Genomic DNA, 19,918 nt, shown 5'->3' on the forward strand with positions numbered 1-19,918 from the left:
ATTTTCCTTCTTAACCCTGTTAGTATAGCAGATAAAATATAACTATATGTCTCTAAATTGTCCTGAGAAATAAGACTCTGGAAAGAAGAGTTGCTATCGAGTATGCTTTCACCAGCAAATATCAGATGTCCCAAGGGATACAACAATACAAATGTATTGTTGATGATTTGGGTGACCTCACCCTTTAAAAACAACTGTAGCCTCCACTAAAGGCCTCCATTTTTCATCATTTTCCATCTTCTCAGATGTGCGTTTGAGCTAACACAATTAGAATTCTTACACTGACACTAGACTGCTGTAGCCCTTTAAGGGCAGAGAAAAGGCTATCACAAAGGACAAGCTTCCACTCACTACACAAGCCCTGTGTGTCATGGTTGACCTTTTTCTTTCTCTTGCATTGTCTGAACTGATTAGTTTTTCTCAGTGGCAGATACACCACAGCTTACCGCCACTGTCGTAAGTCAGTCTGATAACAACTTGAGCAAACTGTTCCTCTCTGACACAACATCAGAGTATGGGGTGGAGGGCTGATCGCTGGTCTCGTCTTCTGTGCCATATTCTAACCGCCCTTGAACTCATTTGCTCTTTGAGGGTTGCAGATAACTCCTATCTACAGATGTGTTAATTGGGCTTTCAGAAGGAAGTCGACATATTAATATCGTCTGGGGCTCGCTGGCGAACCAGACCAAAGCCTCGGGAAATCACATGTGATTCAAGCTGACCTTCATCTAATATGGAGTCTGGGGACCATACAAAGCTGGACTGAATAAGCTTTGCCTACACTGGCAGAAGAAAATACCACCACAGTATTTCTAAATACCCACAGAAATACCCCGGAGTCATTAGATGTGGTGCATCAATTCATTTCAAAATATGAATACTTTGTTTAATCCTTTTTTATTTTGTTAAAGACACAGTACATACAGTATTTACATTAGATTCTACAACAACACTTGCTGGCAGAAAACAGTTAATTGATCACTGGATCAGAATAATCTGGGTAAACGGAAGGCTGTTCGCTTCAGCAAAACTTGATATAATTGGACACTTCATCAATAAACTCGACAATTCCTGTCATAACAGTCCATGAGAAACAGCAAAACACATTGCGTTATGATGTTGCGTCATGTGATGTAATGTTAGATTTATTAAGTTACTTTAAGTTGCATCAAGTTATGTTGAGTTGCGCTATGTGGACTTGCATTACATTGAGTTGCTTCACTTCATGTAACCTTTAACACACTGTCCATCTAATTCCTGCCTTTTTCCACTATGTAGATTCTACCGAATAGCAACATGTAGCATGGCTGATTGATATTCCACCACAATATACTGATTGATTACCTTTTGACAGATCCTATGAGGCAGCCAACATCTTAGCATACAATACATCCCTTTGACGAGTCTTCAGCCTCAATCAGAAACCTTTTCAGAATCAAGAGTAAGAATGGAAAGAGACAAAGAAAATGATAGGGACCATCAACAGCTTAGATTATGCCTGATACTGGATAAAGACCTATGTCTGTACACTGGCTCATAAAATACAGGAAAATGTGTAACTGCAGAAATGTGTCATCCACTATAATAAGCTAAGCAACTGTCATGAGGGACTGTGGGTGAGTGGGAGAGGGGGCCGGTGACCAGTTGTTTCATTTGAGCTCAATTAGACTTGATTTTCAAGAAGAGGACAGGAGGCGAACCAGGGGACCACTGGCACTGTCACTATGGCGACAGAGCTGATGGGCTGTCATGGGAGGAGTGGAGAAATTAGGCAAGAGAAGACAAGCACACATTCACGCACACACACAAACACGGACAATGATGGTAATGAGCACGCATTGAAGCATTCACATTGAACGTAATCTGCTTTTTAGATGCTTTTGTAATTATCAGTATCTCTTTGGAAGCTGAAGCAGAACGCTGGTCAGGGTCTGTCATCAGCTCGCAGAACATCTATAGCTGACAGAGGTCATCCCTACAGACGACAAACACCTGGGCTCCGCTATTCAAGGGATGGATTTGGATGGATTTCCCAGAGAAAGAGGCTGATTAAATTAAAGGTCAGCATACAGGGAGCAACAAAATATTCTGAAAAGTGTGTTAATGTTGCATGTTGAAAATCAAATATTGGAACACCTTTTGTGACGATGGCAAATTCATTTGCGAAGGTGTTGACCTGCAAAGCAGCCGCTTGCTGATTGAATGAAGACTGGATGGAATAAGAAGAATAAGCTCTACTTATTAAGAGTCAGGAAGCACGATTCATTTTTACACAGGAAATGGTTGTTGCTCATGATAGTGACAGGAAAATGCAGAAATTAATGGTGTCTATTCATCAATGTGTGTGTTATACCTGGTTCAAGAACACTTCAATTCAGACAATAAACCCTAAAAGAATAAAAGAACTGCTGCTGCTACCATGTTATACATTGTGCAAGGCTCTTGATCATATTTATATATATTTAATTTGTTGTGATATACTATACATTATGTCATAACTTTTTGCTACATACAATGCATTGCCCCGACAGAAACTGTAACACCCTAAATCCCCTTTCCCTGTCATAGAAAAATGAGTACCGCTACATAGTTGAACTACCTGATAATATGGTGCACTGCTAGAAATATCAAATTGTTTACAATATAGCGTCGTAGAGCTCTCCTCCTTTACAAAAATCTTGTGCTTTAGGATTTGAAACACACGCGTACACATCCAAACACACGAGGCAGGTAGAAAAGAAACAATAAAAAGATATTTCTACACCTCTTCTTTGTTTGTTGTTTACCATCTTTTTTTCACTGATGAAATGAAATGTACAATCCCTGTATTCTATTTTGTAAGACTCATTGAAAGCAGTTCAAAAGTGACAGATGAGTGTTTCAGCCAGTCAATAGAATAATATATTAATAATAAAACAGGAAGTGACCCACTGAAGTGTCCTGAGGTGATGCCTATCTCTGTCTCGAAGTCACCTACACGAAGAAGACATCTCATACAAACTGCTACATAAAAGGTTTCTATTCTTAGTTTTCTCTTTATAACACTTTCTCTTGAAAAAGACAAATTTGATGCATTGGAAGTTGGCAGGAAGTCTGAGACATGGCAGGTTGCGTAGATTGCCCTCGGATCACTGGCCTCACACTGATCGGCATCACCAGATCAGATAATGTTTTGGCCTCCCCGGAGCCTATACTCTGAGATAAATAAACACCGGTGAAGAGACATAACAGAAAGTGATGAGTGAGAAAAGTATCTAATTATAGAATTGTTAGCACCACCACAGTGTATGGGCAGAACACACACATGTCTGGATGGCAGGATGAGCTGCTGAGAGGAGCAACATCATGGGGCTCTGAAACAGCTTCTCAGCTTTGGAAGCAGTCTTTGGTCACAAATCAAAACCGAAACGGCGTGTGCCAGTGAGAAGCTGTCCAAGTGATGGTGTCCATTTCCACAGCTAGGGATGTGATCCTGAGCTTCTCTTTCATGGTTAAAGTAGGCTACCTCTTCTTCAGTGAAGTCTCTGTGGTAGTCATTAACACCTCTTTACAGCTTTTATTACTGTGAAAAGCCATCAAGTCTCCACTGCTAACGCTAGCGTGGTCACACACAGATTTCTATGGCAGTTGCCATTACCATCTGGCTTTTGTTCTTGTCTCGGCCTGGAGACTGGTGTCCAGAGTCCTCTCTGGGAGATAGCGGGTCGGACAGGACACTGCGTTTGAGTGGTGCCGGGCGCAGGCAGGATGTTCCTGGAGGGGTGGAGGGCTCAGGGTGTCTGTGCGAGGAACGTGACGAAGTGGAGGACGCGGAGGAAGTGCAACTGCCAGTGCACACTCCCGAGCTTGACCTCTCGCCTCTCTTGGCTCGGCAAGAGGCTCGGCGACGGAGCTCGCTGACCAGCTCATACTTGACAAAGCAGAAGACGTCCTTGACTCCGCAGCGTTTTTCCGGCTCGGGGGAGAGCAGCCGCTGAAACATGCGCAAGGCGTCATCAGTGAAGCGGCGCCACTGAGAGGGGTAAGTCCCCACAGGGCACCCTGCTTTCTGCCAGCGTCGAAACTCCTCATAGAAGGCATCGGCCGCTAACGCTGCCTCCCATGGGAAATTGCCTGTCAGCATACAGAAGATCAGAACGCCAAATGCCCAAACATCCAGACTGGTGGTCACAAGGAAACCCTCAGCACGGCTAGCGCGGCACACCTCTGGCGCTGTATAGGGGATAGTGCCACTCACCCGTTTCACGCGGGATCCCACGCGTCTGGTCATACCAAAGTCAGCCAGTTTGATGCGCCGGCACTCACGGTCAAATAGGAGCACATTCTCAGGCTTGACGTCGCGATGCACCAGGTTTTTACTGTGCATAAAGTCCAGAGCCAGGCCCAGTTGCTGCATGCAGCGTTTGACCATTTCCTCTGGCAGACCCACCTGAGAAGGAGAAAGTGTTGGGAACAAAGCCAGAAATATAGAGATTTAGTCTAATATATACAGTACATTGTGTAGGAGGTGAGACTATGAGAGGTGATACCAGAAAAAATGCTTTGTAGTGAGTAGGTTACAGTACAGTTGAAAAGAGTAGGTGATGGTCATATTGAGTGGTGGCTTGAAAGAACAGGCTTAAAAGAGATGCGCCCCAAAAAGAAAATAACTGAAACAAAAGAGTTGAGTTAAGTTTTGAGTTCCTTTGCAATCATTTTTAATGAATCTTTAGAAGAACCTTGAAGTCAAGCGCCCATCGCATCAAATGGAATAGCACTAAAGTGAAGTGAGAGTTCTGCGCCGAGAGAAAACCGGGACAAGGACCAGACTACAATCCCAGGAGAACTTGTTAAAACTGCCTTGTTTGAACATGGGGGCTGATTGGAGCAGCGCTGGCTGAGTGAGGATGGGGATTGGTGCACGGAAGAATGATTGCTTTACCTGTGGGGGGATGATGTCGAAAAGGTCCCCGGCGGGAGCATATTCTTGTCCAAACACATAGCTGTCCTCTGTCTCAAAGAGTACGTCCAGGACTTTGATAATAAAAGGGCTGCAGCTAAGTGAGCCTGTTAGACTGTACTCCCGCAGGAAACTCCTGAGCTTAGTCTTGTTCTTGGTGACAAACTTGAGTGCCATTTTGGTGCCTAAAACAAAGATTCAGATACAAACATGTAGACGGACAAAATTAAGCGCTGGTGTATCAAACCGATATATCAAACAACTATTTGCAACATTTGTAATATCCAAAACACTACAAGTGTTATCCAAACCACCTAAAGTGAATTTAGAAGTGTCACCTAAAAGGGAGTGGAGAGGTTTCCAACTACCAAACCCTGTTTTAATGACAGCTGCTACATTGAATTAAATGTATCTCCATTACACACATACAACCAGCTGTTCAGGATCACAGCTGCAGAAATACAGAGGCTCTTTGGAGCGCATGCAGCATTTTAAATCTCTGCCGCCCTCTCAGCTTCCTCTGCAATACTTCACAGCGCTTCGTTATCCCGCCTTCAGACTGCGCCAGCTCTATAACCTTAGATTTCTTAAAACAAGGGTTAAACAGTTGACCTAACAAATCTTAACAAACCCGGAACTGCCGGAATTAATGTCTCAGCACTGGGCCTTGAGACTTTCTAACATGCTGATTAGCTGGTTATATTCAGCTTTGAGAAAAGCTGGCACAGCATGAAGATCAGAACAATCTGCTGTCCAAAATGTCTTTTTTTGTATTTATGCTTTAATAGATGGTTAACGCTCAAGACACAGTAATACAAGGGTGAAGATCTCAACCAACTCACCCTGTGTCCGGTGTGCCACCAGGTCCACCTTGCCGTATGTGCCCTTCCCCAGCTCACGGATGTGCTCATATTGTTTGGCTACATCTGCTGCCGACAGAGAGGTGATGGCCAGGGCCTGCATGTCCTCCACCGGCACCCCTCCGCAGTAGCCCATCTTGGATGTAGGGGAGCCCCCGCCACTGCCCACCCGTCCCGGCCCAGATGGAGAAAGGGACAGGCTCGCCTTGACACTGTGGGGCAGACTAAATGAAGAGGAAAGAACACTATAGAGTCAGGTTTTCATCGGCTATGATGATGGCACACCATATTAGATAATGGTGCAGATTAATGTAGGAATATGTATTTGATTTATGGTTTTTAGTGGCGTATTTGATCATTATTTTATGTTATTATTTTGTATATATAGGAGTCATTTCATTTGCTGAACAAAATGTGACAATGGTAAAAAAAAAAAAAAAAAAAGCGATGCCAGGTGTTATAAATGTTATGCCTGAATGTGTTTATGACAGAATGCTCTCAAATATTTTTGTATTAGTTGGCACACATTTGTATATTCTATATTCTTGTCTGCACATTGTGTTCCAAAGGGTGGTTAAATCAGGAAGGCTTTAACAGACCTTCATTTCCATACAATCAATTCAGGGAAGGCATCATCATAGGAAGTGCTTTCAGTAAATGTGTTGGACTCCCTGCTGTCCCTCTAGATCACTCTGGCCAGCTTTCAGATATGGCTGGTCTCAGACAGCACTTACAGGCAGACAGCTATGGGGAAATCAATATGACCAGGTAGAAGGACAAACAAATGGAAACAAATGGAGAGAGCTGACAGCGCCACGGTACACAAGCTGGTAAGGCATGCCGTAGAATCTACGGCATGCCTTACCAGCTTGTGTACCGTGATGATCTACGGCGTAGATCATCTGTGACCACTCTGAGGTAGACATATGTATTTTCTATCATTAGATACAGTCAGTTGTGCCGTGAGGAAAGCGGTTGCTAATAAATACATTTGGTTTGCACAGCGGTTGCTCTACAATACGTATTTCAGTCAAATTTATAAAGCTAAAAAAAGAAAAGTTATGCTGACTTATAGAAGTGACAAGTTTGAAATAGGTCAAACTGATCCCAGGAGGGAAAATACACCTGCACACCAAATGTACCAACTGACAACAAATTAAAGATCAGAGATGAGTGACTGTGCAGGTCAGCTTCTGTCACAGTGATTGAGCAAACAATAAAACTATTAAGCAAACTGTACAAAATGGACCTTTTGAGGAAATGAAGTGGATCACACTAATGATCGTACCCATTGTCTCTCTTCAACCCCCCTTCCATACACACAAAATCAAATGTAATCATCCAATCATGCACAGCACGCACACACACACAGGCCTACTAATGGGCATCAAATCAGCACAAACAATTTTGCTGATGGCCTTTTTCATCCATCATTCAAAGACAACTGCTTTGCACTTTGTTCTTGTCTCCCTGCAGCCAGTTGTTCAGCACCACTGGTTTAAAGAGAGTATCACAAATGTGTCTGTGTTGACTGACAGGTGCATGTTGTGGGGGAGGGCATGAATTAATGCACAGTGTAGCAAATGTACAGTTGATGAGAACATGGCACAGGAGGTTTTGTTCTGAAGGTGTGGGAAGAGAGTGATAAATATAGCTTATTACAGCGAAAACTAAAATAGGATGCGGCCATTTGCAGCCTAGTGTTCTTAGCTCATCACTCTTTGCCGAAGAAGAAAACTGCAAATAGAAAGTGCCCTGCTTATGTATTTCTGTAAATAACACTTGCTTCTTGATTTTATCATGAGATGCTTATATAAGAGACTATGAATATTGCAGCCTACTCAATCTGAGCGTGCCCACTGTATAGCCTTCAGCGAGTCAACACAAAAGTTGATGATTATCCAGATCGGTCTGTGTGGTCCAGGTTTGGCAATTAAACATTTAAACAGGACAGACAGACGGACTGGAAGCACACTTCCTGTGACAACCCACCCCGCGTAGCCCCATAGGCGTTATCAGTGGCAACAAAGCAGAGTGAAGGGAGCGCTTGTGTACTGGCACTTCTTCCAGTCAGCTCCACGGGCAGAATGTGCAGCATAGATCTTAATCACATTACTCGGCTTCCACAAAGACACAAGCAAGCCCCCCCTCCCCCCACCCAGCAGTGCAGGACGCTTTGCGCTCATTTCCTTTGCAGAACTGAATTAAGAGTTCTAAAATGTGATGAGTGGTTGGGAGACGGTGCTCCCCGCAGCTGCGATGATGCTGTAAACGTGAACCAGAAACTGCAGTGTCGTGCCCTGGAGGTGGGGTGATAAAGCTATATGGTCTCTGGGAGATTATTGTGTGTGAATGTTTGTGAGTAGGGCAGGGAGGTCCGGTGTATCAGTCGCATAGTGACACTCAAAGGCCTTTTGTGCTCCAACCTCTGAGAGGCAGCAGCTGTGAGCTTCCCCACGACTCAGCGTTCGTGCTCGACCACAGCCGCACACCCCACTGATCTCCCACGCTGCCCTCTGCTCCGGTTTTGTCCTCCCTCGCGGCTAAAGACAAGCCAACAGCAACACGCTCGACATGCAGATGAGGATTTGGCTTGAGGCACATTTAAATGTCTTTTGTGAGCCAGTCCCACTCGCTGTCAATCATCTGTGTCCCTTTTGCAAACAGATCCCTGGGCTGCTCCCTTATTCCTGTATTCTTTGATGTTGTTCGGGTTAGACCCGGAAACATCAATGGTTTTAATTGTGATGAAAGATCCTCTGACATTTGAGTGTTTGAGCACTGTTTGAAAATCTCAGTAAATAAACTCAAAAAAACAAGGACAGCCTGAAAACAATCCTGTTTTTCCAAATTCCTAAAGAAGTGAAGTTTCGCTCAGCAGCAATGATCTGTTTTCCTGCCACTAATTTACCCTCAAATACAGATTGGTAATCTCATTCCATTTAGCAACTACTCAAACAGTGCTGAGTGCGTTTGCAGTATAACCCTCTTGAAAACCAGGTTGTTATAACACCTGGTGTGGCTGAGGAAGCAGTTGACCTTTTCTTCTATAAACACCTAGCCGGAGATGAGAACAGAGATTTATCATGTGATGCAGCTGACAGCCGTCTCTCTTTTCACAGACTGTCTCTTGACAGCCCGGGGTTGTGATATAGCCTCTGAATTCTGAGGGTTACACGTGTGACTTCAGGTGGCACAAGTTTCAACTGTCAGAGATAAGCTCTATTTTTAGCCATGATGACGATGCTGCTATACTGCTTGGTCAATCTGTCCACCTATTTGATCCAAACTAAAATATTTCGTTGGATGGACTGCCATGACATATGGTACACACAATCATGTTTTCTAGATGAACTGTTAATAGCGTAACCTTATATCGGGCGCCATCATCGGGCCAAAACTCACATTTGTCCAATCCTTCGGTGTTTAGCATTTCGCTCAGCACCGCTGTGCCTAAATACTGACTCTTAGCTTGTTTTGCATATTTAAGTATGTTCAACGTTGTCTTAAACAATGGAGCGATGTGTTCCTCTAGAGATTAACTGTAGTAACTTTAAGAAATCCTTATCCAATATATGCGGAAACACTAAAACATTGGCCATTACAGTTGAAGTCGAATCTTTATCTTTAAAACATGTCTTTCATTGTACACAAAACATATATCAGCAGCTTTACACACAGTGTTTGCCTTCCTTCCTTCCATCCTCCTCTCCTAGTTCTCTCTTGTCTATTCTAGAAAATGTAAACAAGGGACTAATGAAATAAATAAATAGACTGCAGAGCCTGCTTCACGTTGCCACCTCTCTCCATTACTAATGGACAAGTGGCTTTGCTCTTGGCAGAAGAGTCATTATGGGTGAAGACTGATCTCCTGTGTCCAATTTACTGTCAAAATGCCCAATGTGCCTTGCCTCTGGGCCAAAGCGAAAGCAGTGAGTGAAATACGTTGTGACTGATGTGGTTTCTACCATTGACTGAGAGAAAACAACTGCATGCATGTACACACAGATGTGTCCGTCTGACCCTCTCGCCGTTGCCTCAGTGTGTATAGAATAAAACCAAATGACTGTGATCCAAAACAATCTGTCATTTGATCAAAAACCAAATGGTCTTTCTTGTGTTGCTGTCAGGACACTATGTTCCTTACTCAGGCTTAAAAAACTGAATCACCTTCCTTACACAGAACATCAGAGCTGGTGAGCAGGTGGGTTTAGTGTCTCCGTCGTACCGCGGCAGAAGAAACCTCCCGCTGGGCTGTGATAGGTGAACTGGCGGCCTGGGCCACGGACACTCACTTTGACAAATCGCTTGCTCTCAGTTCGGCCCGGCTGTTCATACGGAGAATCCCTGCTGGGACCGAGTGCTGTGTAACCCGTCCCTGACTTGTCTCGCCTCTACTCTCCTTCCAATCACCGCTCTCTCTCTCGCCACTGTATGCCACACATCCCATGCACCGCTGCCTTCTGGCAGAAACACCGCCGGCCATTGGCCCCCTGCTGGGATGAACTGAAGCCTGGAAAGGGATAACCCAAGGTTAAAGGGATCCAAAGAATGGCGGGGAGTGGACGTGAGCTATGGGAGGTGAAGGACACTTGGCTCTAGGACCGTGCAGTGACCCCAAAAAAAGGCACATTGATAAACCCCCCCAAAAAAGCCAATGCAGAATAAATCAATATTGTAGAAACTTGAGAGCATCTGGGATCATAATCATGTACTGTAGAACATCTTTTCACAGTGAAATGTCACTGCAATAGTGGAATAATGTACCTTCCCCACACTCTCTGACAATCCAATAGCCTCAAGTTCCAATAGGGAGGCTTCATGTGACAAGAGAGAGAGACAGCACGATTGGGTGAAGGGAGACTGAATTGAAGCATCCCTCCCTTTGTACCACATGCTGTAGACTGTTCCTTTGATGCCAAATACATGGAGAAATGTGACTCTATTATGAGCTCTAAAAATGTGGTCTAAAAGGAGGGGTTGGACTAAATGATGTAAGAGCATCGCTAAGGAGGACACTGCTCCTTTTTTTTCAACCAATTCGCCCTCCACTTCAAAGCAAACTAACAGTATATGGCCATTTGTGATCCTGCTCACATACAAGAGCCTCTAGCCAGGATCAATGGACTAATGGTGATCGCTGAGGCTGCAATTAACCTCTCTCTCTCTCTTTCTCTCTCCCAAATTGAAATCCATCCATGCTTTAATTGCATGACTATAAGTCATTGCTTACAAAAGGGTAGAATGTACAAGACAATTAAAAACAAGAGCATAATGTACATAAAACAAACACTGTTTTCTCACTAATAATTCCTGGTTAGGATGTGGCAGATATTAAAGCAGATATTATGTGATGTGTTTCTTTAATTCAGCAAGGCACAGACCTCAGAAGAAATGTCCTCTATATTTCCTAATTGGCAATGTTTTTATAATGTCTGTTCTCTGAGCCACCATGTTTTCCTATAGCAGTGTCTTCTGAGTCTGAGTTCCTTCTATTGAACTCATTTAAATGTTGGTAAGATGTTTTAACACCATTTTGCCAGTATTGTAAAACTGTGTGTGTGCCTTTCTCTTCGCTTCGTGGCTATATGTGAGGTGCAGTCATGGCTTTAGCTGGTGTGTATGTGCCAGCTACTGGTCCGGGATCTGTTTAAGCCGTAAGATTGCAGTCCTTTTATTTGTTGTCTGTAGTGGCAGACACCCTATTAGTTCTGCAGGTGATGTTTGGGATGACACCCAGGATGTTTTCAAATAATTAGAGAAGGATAATTTAAAGAAAGATTTTTGATTTTGACTTTCATTGACTTTTATTTAAGACCCCACACTTATATCTGCTCTTTAATATGATGTTTTTGTATTTGGAAAGTGCATCAGTTTCCCCATTATGTAAATTAATTGTTATGATTGATTCATTTGGAACCGAACACTAATATAATAGCTGATGTTTGAACGGGTTCTCTCTGTATAAATGTACAGTGTTTACAGTGTTTTGGGCAATAATACAAACACCTGCTCCTGGTAAAGCAACTTTGACTCCGAATTTGACTTGACTTTAGGATGAACTATTCCTTTAAAGCCATTAGCCGTTACTACTGCTTTTCAGTCACACAATGTTTGTGACCAAATCAAATCCATGTCTATTAGCTGCCCTTCATTTAGAGTCCATTACTTCCAGGCTTTGCTTTTACAGGCTCTGCTCTAGCTGCTCATTTAAATGCATTAGACGGCCTTAACGATGAGATATAACCTGTCCGCGCTGTCCATAGTATAAAAGGGTCATTACAAGTGGATTCACCCGGATGCCCTCGTGTCCATCTAGACCGAATCCCAAAAGTTTCACGAGGAATGTGGGCGAGGATACACATATAGACGCAGCTTAAGCATTAACTCGAGTTGGAGTTAATCCTTGTGGTTAATGCATCTAGTGCTGTATTACTGGTGACATTTTTTTTTATTTTTGTAATACTCTACAGCGGGCAGTAGGCGAATATATTATTCATATATGAATATTGTCCATGAGAATGAGTCAAAGTTCAGACAACACAAAGTTACTCACAATAACGCGTGAAAACAATTAAAATCCACAAATACAAATTTGAACTCTATTTTTTTGTTATGAATATTAAAAAAAAGGCAATCATTTTTCCATCTTTATCGTTGGCTTTCGGTTGCAGGCGCCCCAGGGTGCATCTAGATCCGTCACTCACCTGCTGGCGACCTGTCTCTCTCCTCCATGGTCCTGCATCCGCCCGGGGAGCAGAGCTGCTGCGCTCCGGTCCGCTCTGGTCCGCAGAAGTCTGCAAGAAACCGATCGATGGGTCTCCTCCGTTGAAAGTTATCAATCAGGTGTTAGGCGCACGTGCAGGTCCATTAAAAACCTCGAAGGGCGTGCAGTTTCACAGATGAAAAAGCTCCGGCGAGATCTCGTCGTGGTGCTGCGCCTGCTGCCCGCCCAAGAAGATCCCGGTCCTCCTAAAGAAGGCTCTTCACTTAGTGACTTTCTTCGGAGGCGGAATAATTCAAAGCATCATCTGATGGTGGAGGCTGAGATGAGGACACAGGCTGGGATCCCTCCTCTGAGCGCCCACCATCTCAACCTGCCAAGCAGCGGGAGGAGGGTGCGTGTTTATCTTTCGCTCCACCAGTGGTCCGCATGACCCAGTTCAGCACCACACACACACACACACGCACACACACACACAGAAGCGATCCCATTCACTCACATCCACGCAGGGGGCTCATTAAACCTCTGCTCTCTGCAGCGTGAATGGACCAATCTTCATGTCCCCACTCTCTCTCAACTCAGCGTCTTGCTCTCACTGTCTGCCGGTCAGTCTGCTTAGTCCGTCGGCCCAGCGGGACTCTGGGTGTGTGGAGGGGAGCTTGGTCTCAGATCTTGCTCCTCTGCTGGTCCTACCAGTCAGCTCCCTCATTGTTCGCCGTCTCCACCCTCTGGCAAACTAATAGTCTCACGTGTCCCGGGTCCTAGCGCCTGGACGCACCAATCCAACCGTCCAACCCCAATGCGTCCATGAGATTTTCCTTTTGATTCATGCTTTGAATGAACAACAAGCTGCTCCTCTCTTGCATAATTCAACAGCTTATGGCCTCAAGTTCTTCACGCGGTGCCTTTGCCAACTGTCATTATTAGGTAACAGTGAGGCAAGACTTTCAATTAATTCAGTGCCCTGGCAGCTCCCCTTTACTGTACATGTTTAACAACAGGCTCCTGACAGACATGTTTGCCAAGCAGAACAGATTGGACTGAGAAAACAGCATCAGGGATAACCTTAATGCATCATCATCAAATACCACCGATCAGATGTGTTGATGGCTTCTGCTCATGATCCAGAGATACATATTGTACTTATCTTGATCTCCCCTCATACCCTTAAATGTCTTTATGTTTATAGGAGCAACTTCTTTTTTTCTGCTATCAGTTATTGATTTCACATCAATGCATATACTTTTTTTCTGCTTTTTTCCATTCTCCCAGGCCAGATTTACATTGAAAAGATGCAGGTCCTCTCCTGGATCTTTTCAATGCTCAAGGCTCATGCTGAGAAGAGTGAAAGATAAACTGTTTTCAAGCAGTCCGGATCAGGGGGAGCGACAGGATGAAGCCGTTGAGAACGTGTTTTAGTTGGGCAGATGTTGAATAGCTGCATCTTCAGCGACTCTTTGAGACATTCAGGTGTCTCGCACAGAAGAGTTAGGCCAACAGGCAGCGAGGCTAAGAGTTTCCTTGGGGTCATCTTGGAAACCGAGCTGTCATAAATCACATTGAAGGTCAAAGCACACGTGAGCTGACAGCAGAGAGCACCGAGGGCCAGAACCAACCAGGGACACACACCTCTGAGCTGTGAACAAATAGAGCAGGGCTGCTCCTGCTTCTCCTCCTCTCTCCTTTTTTCAGGGAACCAGACTCACGTCCTAGTTTTGACTTTTTATATGTCACCTCAAGTTCTCCAAGTCTTGTTGCAAGGGGGTGGCCTTGTTTTTTCACTGTTCTCAAATCTTTCTTCATGAACAGTTTACTTTGTGTCCTAGCTGCTCTAGAAACTGCATTGTCATAGTGGAGGGATATTAACACAGGGCCTCAAGCTATATGGTCTCTTACATGGTCTGTTTTTAGAACAGGGTTATATCTACAACAGTCAGGAAGAAACAAGAGAAACGTTGTGTTCTTCTTCCTGTGAAGACAACATTAAATGATCATGCTCATTTAAAACCATGAAAGTATATGCCTTAAACTGTCAGGACACTCCGCAAACCAGAATTAATATGTATGAGAGTATACCATTGTCATAGGAGATTTCATCATCAGGAAAAGTGTGAGGGAAGTTGAGTGTCTTAGATGAGCATTTACATTAAAAACATTTCTTTGAAAAATGTGTTGCAGAAAAAAATCTAAAAATAAAGAAGAGATATTTTGTTTTACTTTAGAGAACATGTGGAAGTATTGAATCCAAAAGGATGCTGCATACACAGATAGCCCTCACACCTCCAGGCATTAGTGTGACCCTCCACAGCAGCGAGCAGACCCTCTCTGTCTCATAGTTCTCTCTTCCCCCTGCCTCTTTCTCTCCTTCAGTCTCACCGGGCTCTCAAAAGATAGAACAGCAAAGTCATTTCACATCGTTTTTCACAATCCCCAAAACAGAAGGAAAAAAAAAAGTTATTTACAACCACATCCCCCTGAATCATACAGTCATTACCTTCTCTAATGACTCAAAATCCTGCCATAATCCCGCAATTTTATTTTGTTCTCATGACATTTGTATTTCCAATATGTGACGGCAAGGACAAATGTAAATGCGATGGAAAGATTACCTTGGTTTAACTTTGCAGTGATTGCCTGAGTTAGCAACACTTTGAACTCACTCCCATGCACTTCAGAAGTAAAAGGCCAGAATGAATAGTAAATATGTTTTTGAAAGAGTAACAAAAAACACACACAATTCGTTTTATAGATATAAAAACACTATGCTATTTACAAATTGCATGCAACAATGTTGCAAAAACACTGTTTTTTAAAAAGTCGTGTACTGCTTGTTTTGGACGTACACTACATTTTGTACTTCATTTCCCACAATACCATTGGGCTTTACGATCGTTTGATGACGCTAAAAACATGCGCGCTTAACCTTGTGGCACGAGAGTATATTGTCACACCAAATTGTGTAAACGGTGTTGGAACCAGTTTTCGGGTCTATAAATGCCGCCCGCATTACTCGGAAGGCATGAGCAAATATATTCTACCAGTCTCTGTTTTTGGAACAGTGCTCGGAGCTGCTGCTTTACTGAAGTGAGTAGTTCTAAGGCCACTGTATCATGATGTAACTGTGTATGTTTCACTGTATGTGTCACATTAGCTGCTTTTACATATGACTGTTAGCGTTATGCCTTAATGTCATGTTTGTGTCAAGTTATTACCTAAGTAACGTTGGTCTTTAGCTTCTTCCCCTTAGTGAGGACAGCACTTAACTACTGACTGACTGTAGACAAGCCAGCACAACAACCCCACAGTACAAGCTCCTTGGCTCAGCTGTACAGATGGATATGCTTCACAAACGCAGCATTTATAACAGGGTGATAGTATTGTGTTGAATAGCTTGTAACGGTGCTTATGACATTGTGTTCGCCCATTCACAGTTAATGAGGCTAGTGAGAACTTAAGGACATTTTTTGTTTGTTTAACAATGTGTCTGAACAGTCCATGTGACAAAAGGATACATCGGTGAACATGTGTGAAATAGATGGATCCAGAAGGATGTCATGCAGCTTCCAGGTGTCGCCAAACAGCTTGAGCCTGAGCCACACAGCCTCCTCTCCCCCCATTGCATGTCGAAGTGTCCTTGAGCAAGACACTGAACCCCCAGTTGCTCCCCGGGCGCTTCACTGCAGCCCACTGCTTCTTAATAACTAAGGATGGGTTAAATGCAGAGGAGAATTTCCCCACTGCTGTGGGATCAATAAAGTGTACACTATTATTATTATTATTATTATTATTATTATTATTATTATTATCATTATGTAACCTGGGAAGAGGACATGCTGCACAAACATACAGGAAGCAAAACGGAACATGTGAAGAGTTGATTTCAAGTCAATTCAGATCCAAAACGTTCAGACTAAGACGAGAGCAAAAACTAAAAATCCCTATTTTGTGTCACTGGAGTCACGGCAGGATTAATGTGGAGGGTGTGGGCGTTGGTCAAAACATTGTTTGGCCCCCATTCGTCTCCCGCTCTGTGCAATTTGTACAGTAATGCTGTTCTGGGTTCTTAGATATCCCTGAGATTGCTGGGTGTCAGTTGGATAACACATTACATATATGCGAGATATAAACACAAAACTGAAATAATGAAGTTCTTAAATAGCTCCACCTAACTAAGACCCTATTACATCAGTTTAATTATACATCAATAATATATATTATTATGATTATACTTTTTTTATTTTTTTAAAAGTTGCACAAACCAATTCACATAGTAATCCTTGAGCTTTTTTTTGGGCCCTTGAAGTTATGGCGCTGTGTTGCAGTTGTCCCCTTTTCCTATTCAACGAGATATGAAATGTCCAGGTTCAGTGGGACCCAAGCAAAAGAGAGCCAGAAATGAGACATTTTTTGCAGTTGGAGAGAAATCCACGATTCCTGGTTGTGATGCTGAACTAGGAGGTGTGCTTGAATAAGATGGCACTGCACTTTAATTATTCTCATAGGAACCATGTGACTGGAGGCCGGTGTCCCAGTAAGGCTACCATTAGGGGAAAGACTGTGGTTGTAACAGGAGCCAACACAGGCATCGGGAAGGAGACCGCCCGAGAACTGGCCAAGAGAGGTGTGGAGAAAATATTTATAACTTTGATTTGGTGCACAAAAAAAACACACTATATAAAATCTTCAGTGGTTCTTTTGATGACAATGACACACTCCTTTCCCACATTTCGTCATCTTCAGGGGGTCGGATCATTATGGGATGTCGGGACATGGAGAAGTGCGAGGAGGCTGCAAAGGAAATAAGGGGGAAGACCCTGAATCCTCACGTGTACGCGTGTCACCTCGACCTGGCCTCCGTGAAATCCATTCGAGAGTTTGCAGAGAGAATGAAACAAGGTGAGAAAACAAAGCATTTCACTTCTCCAGTTATGTGTTCGGTTGTTGAAGTGAAGCCAACTCGGTAACAGCTTCTTAAATAATAAGTTCATTGTCTTGTAGAGGAGCAGCGTGTGGATGTACTCATAAACAATGCTGGAGTCATGAGATGTCCAGCAGGGAAGACAGAAGATGGCTTTGACATGCAGTTTGGAGTTAACCACTTAGGTACTGACTTTAACTGAACAAACAAAACAAACAAACAAAGGCAGAGGGTGGTGTCTGTTTCTCTACACTTTCTGTGAGAAAATGTATCAAAAGTATATTTTAATTCTAACAAAGCTCTCTCCATCCCTACCTGTTCCTGATCGTTTCTGTCTTCCTCAAGGCCACTTCTTGTTGACAAATCTTCTGCTGGATAAATTGAAAGAGTCTGCCCCCAGCAGAGTGATCAACTTGACCTCACTCGCCCACATTGTTGGAAAGATTGACTTTGTGGACTTGAACTGGGAGAAGAAAAAGTTTGATACCAAGCAGGCGTACTGTCAGAGCAAGCTTGCCAATGTTCTGTTCACCAGAGAGCTCGCCAAGCGATTACAAGGCAAGTCTATGGGCGGATGCATATGTGGGCATGTGTGGGAGGGAGTACGGCCTCTGTTCTTGTTTGCAATTGGCCATTGGATATGTATTTTTAAACAATGCTGTGTGTGTGTGTGTGTGTGTGTGTAACAGGCACAGGAGTCACAGTGAATGCTACGCACCCAGGCGTTGTTGCCACAGAGCTCGGGAGGCACACGGGTCTGCACCAATCACAGTTCTCCAGCTCTGTGCTCAGTGAGTATCATCATTAAAACATAAGTTGGCCATTCATATTTGATTAAATGTTTTAATTAAGTAGGCTATAACTATCAGAAAAATACGAGCATTCAGCCTCCGTCACGTGGCTCTAAAGTGTACTGCAGATGAAGAAATTCTGCAAATTGATTTGGCAACCCTAATAAAATCTCCTGCGACACGCCTGTAGGTGTAACCAATATTGTTGCTGATACACGTTCTCTTTACTTTTTCTGGACATCAGTGAATGCACTTTTTTTTAAATGCATGCAAACAGTGTTTGTTATTGAGATCATTTAAAGAATAATAAAATCCACAGTGCAACGTGAGACGGATATAAACATAATTGTTGCACATTCATGTATGCGTATGTGTATGTCATATATCACGGACAACAACATGAATCCAGTTAGTTCTGTGATTGTTACTTGGCATTGATCAATAAATCTAATAAAGGATAAGATCTAAAAGATAGGTAAAACATGGTATTCATGCTGAGTTTTAACCGGCAAACCTGTGGTCTCCACCAACCCCCCTCCAGGTCCCTTTTTCTCCATGTTGGTAAAGAGCCCAGATCTGGGGGCCCAGCCCAGCGTCTACCTGGCAGTGTCCGAGGAGATGGAAGGGGTGACGGGAAGGTACTATGATGTGATGACAGAAAAGGAACCGGCGCCCCAAGCCCTGGATGAGGAGGCAGCTCGCCAGCTGTGGGAGGTCAGCAGCAGGCTGGTGGGTCTGGAGGAGAAAGCACAATCCGACAAGTCAAACCCACCAACAGAAGTCCAGAGCAAAGCTCCACAGACTGTTCAAGAGCAGAGACGAGGACAGAGCCCAGAACCAGCTGTCAATGCTGTGGGGCTGTAGGCCGGCGGGGGATAATGGACCTTTATTGCTTGAGCTGTGTCTGGCTCATGAAACAATTAACTGTCAATTAGTCTGGTTATCTGAATAAAGACGGTCTTTTGTACATGCCTTGATGTTCCTGCACCAGGATATTTTCTTTAAAACATGCTCAACAAACACCCTTTGACAAAACAAAAATATGGCTGCGTAACTACGGAAACGTATTAGTGCAGATGTAGCCTCACATTAGAGTCTGTTGAGTTTGTTTTGTTGACTTTATGACTCTTCTCTACTTGTGCTACTGTTAAAAAAAGGATTAAGCATTTACCAGTAATTAAGTTATTTAATCATACTTAAAGTTATTTGAATTCCTTCAAAGACATTGGAAAATGATATAATTGGTTTCATTTTTACTTCTTTACATACGAAATAAACATGTTTAATACGTGTTTATTACTTACGTAAGCAAAGAGGTAAAAATGAAAACACCAAAGTATGATTTACATTGTGTACTACCTTGTCATTTGCAAGTGTCTTCATCATATCAAGAATGTGCTTACAAAGTTGTACAGTGCTTACAAGGATTTTAAAAAATAGAGCGTTGTATACAGTAGGTGGGTTGGAGAAACTTGGAGATCTTGTTGAAAAAAAAGAAACAGAAAGGAAAGGAGGATGACCCAAGAAGCCATTGAACATTTAAAATCTCCACCATAAAACACGACTATCAAGTTTCAGTCATTTTAACCATATGTGTTTATTTAATATATATATTCAAGTAGAAAAGACAAATAGCGCCATCTGGCTGTCAAATTACAGACGAGTAACATTTCTTTAACTTTTTCG

At 43.2% G+C, this 19,918-nt stretch overlaps 2 protein-coding genes across 2 annotated transcripts; one reads left to right on the forward strand and one right to left on the reverse strand.

Moving 5' to 3' along the window:
* Positions 1–3,604: 3,604 nt before the first annotated feature.
* On the reverse strand, positions 3,605–12,589 carry si:ch211-183d21.3 (serine/threonine-protein kinase SBK1). The gene is made up of 4 exons (XM_034559064.1): positions 12,507–12,589; positions 5,782–6,023; positions 4,922–5,124; positions 3,605–4,429 (listed from the first exon to the last, which is right to left on the reverse strand). The coding sequence occupies exons 1-4, from the start codon at positions 12,542–12,544 to the stop codon at positions 3,605–3,607; spliced, it is 1,308 nt and encodes a 435-aa protein (XP_034414955.1). The 5' UTR covers positions 12,545–12,589.
* Positions 12,590–15,430: 2,841 nt separating this feature from the next.
* Positions 15,431–19,203, forward strand: LOC117748560 (retinol dehydrogenase 13-like). The gene is made up of 7 exons (XM_034558437.1): positions 15,431–15,607; positions 17,026–17,144; positions 17,264–17,419; positions 17,522–17,626; positions 17,787–17,999; positions 18,131–18,232; positions 18,774–19,203. Exons 1-7 carry the CDS (start codon positions 15,543–15,545, stop codon positions 19,094–19,096), a joined length of 1,083 nt encoding a protein of 360 aa, XP_034414328.1. The 5' UTR covers positions 15,431–15,542; the 3' UTR covers positions 19,097–19,203.
* Positions 19,204–19,918: the final 715 nt, after the last annotated feature.

This window comes from Cyclopterus lumpus, chromosome 19, assembly GCF_009769545.1.
Source record: "Cyclopterus lumpus isolate fCycLum1 chromosome 19, fCycLum1.pri, whole genome shotgun sequence".
NCBI lineage: Eukaryota > Metazoa > Chordata > Actinopteri > Perciformes > Cyclopteridae > Cyclopterus > Cyclopterus lumpus.

Coding starts and splice junctions, on each gene's coding strand:
- si:ch211-183d21.3 (XM_034559064.1), bottom strand. CDS start 12,544: ATGCAGGACCATGGAGGAGAGAGACAGGTCGCCAGCAG. Junction 5,125..5,781: donor GGTGGCACACCGGACACAGG/GTGAGTTGGTTG, acceptor TCTTTGTTTTAG/GCACCAAAATGGCACTCAAG. Junction 4,430..4,921: donor TCGACATCATCCCCCCACAG/GTAAAGCAATCA, acceptor TCTCCTTCTCAG/GTGGGTCTGCCAGAGGAAAT.
- LOC117748560 (XM_034558437.1), top strand. CDS start 15,543: ATGAGCAAATATATTCTACCAGTCTCTGTTTTTGGAACAGTGCTCGGA. Junction 15,608..17,025: donor GGAGCTGCTGCTTTACTGAA/GTGAGTAGTTCT, acceptor TTATTCTCATAG/GAACCATGTGACTGGAGGCC. Junction 18,000..18,130: donor GCTCGCCAAGCGATTACAAG/GCAAGTCTATGG, acceptor TGTGTGTAACAG/GCACAGGAGTCACAGTGAAT.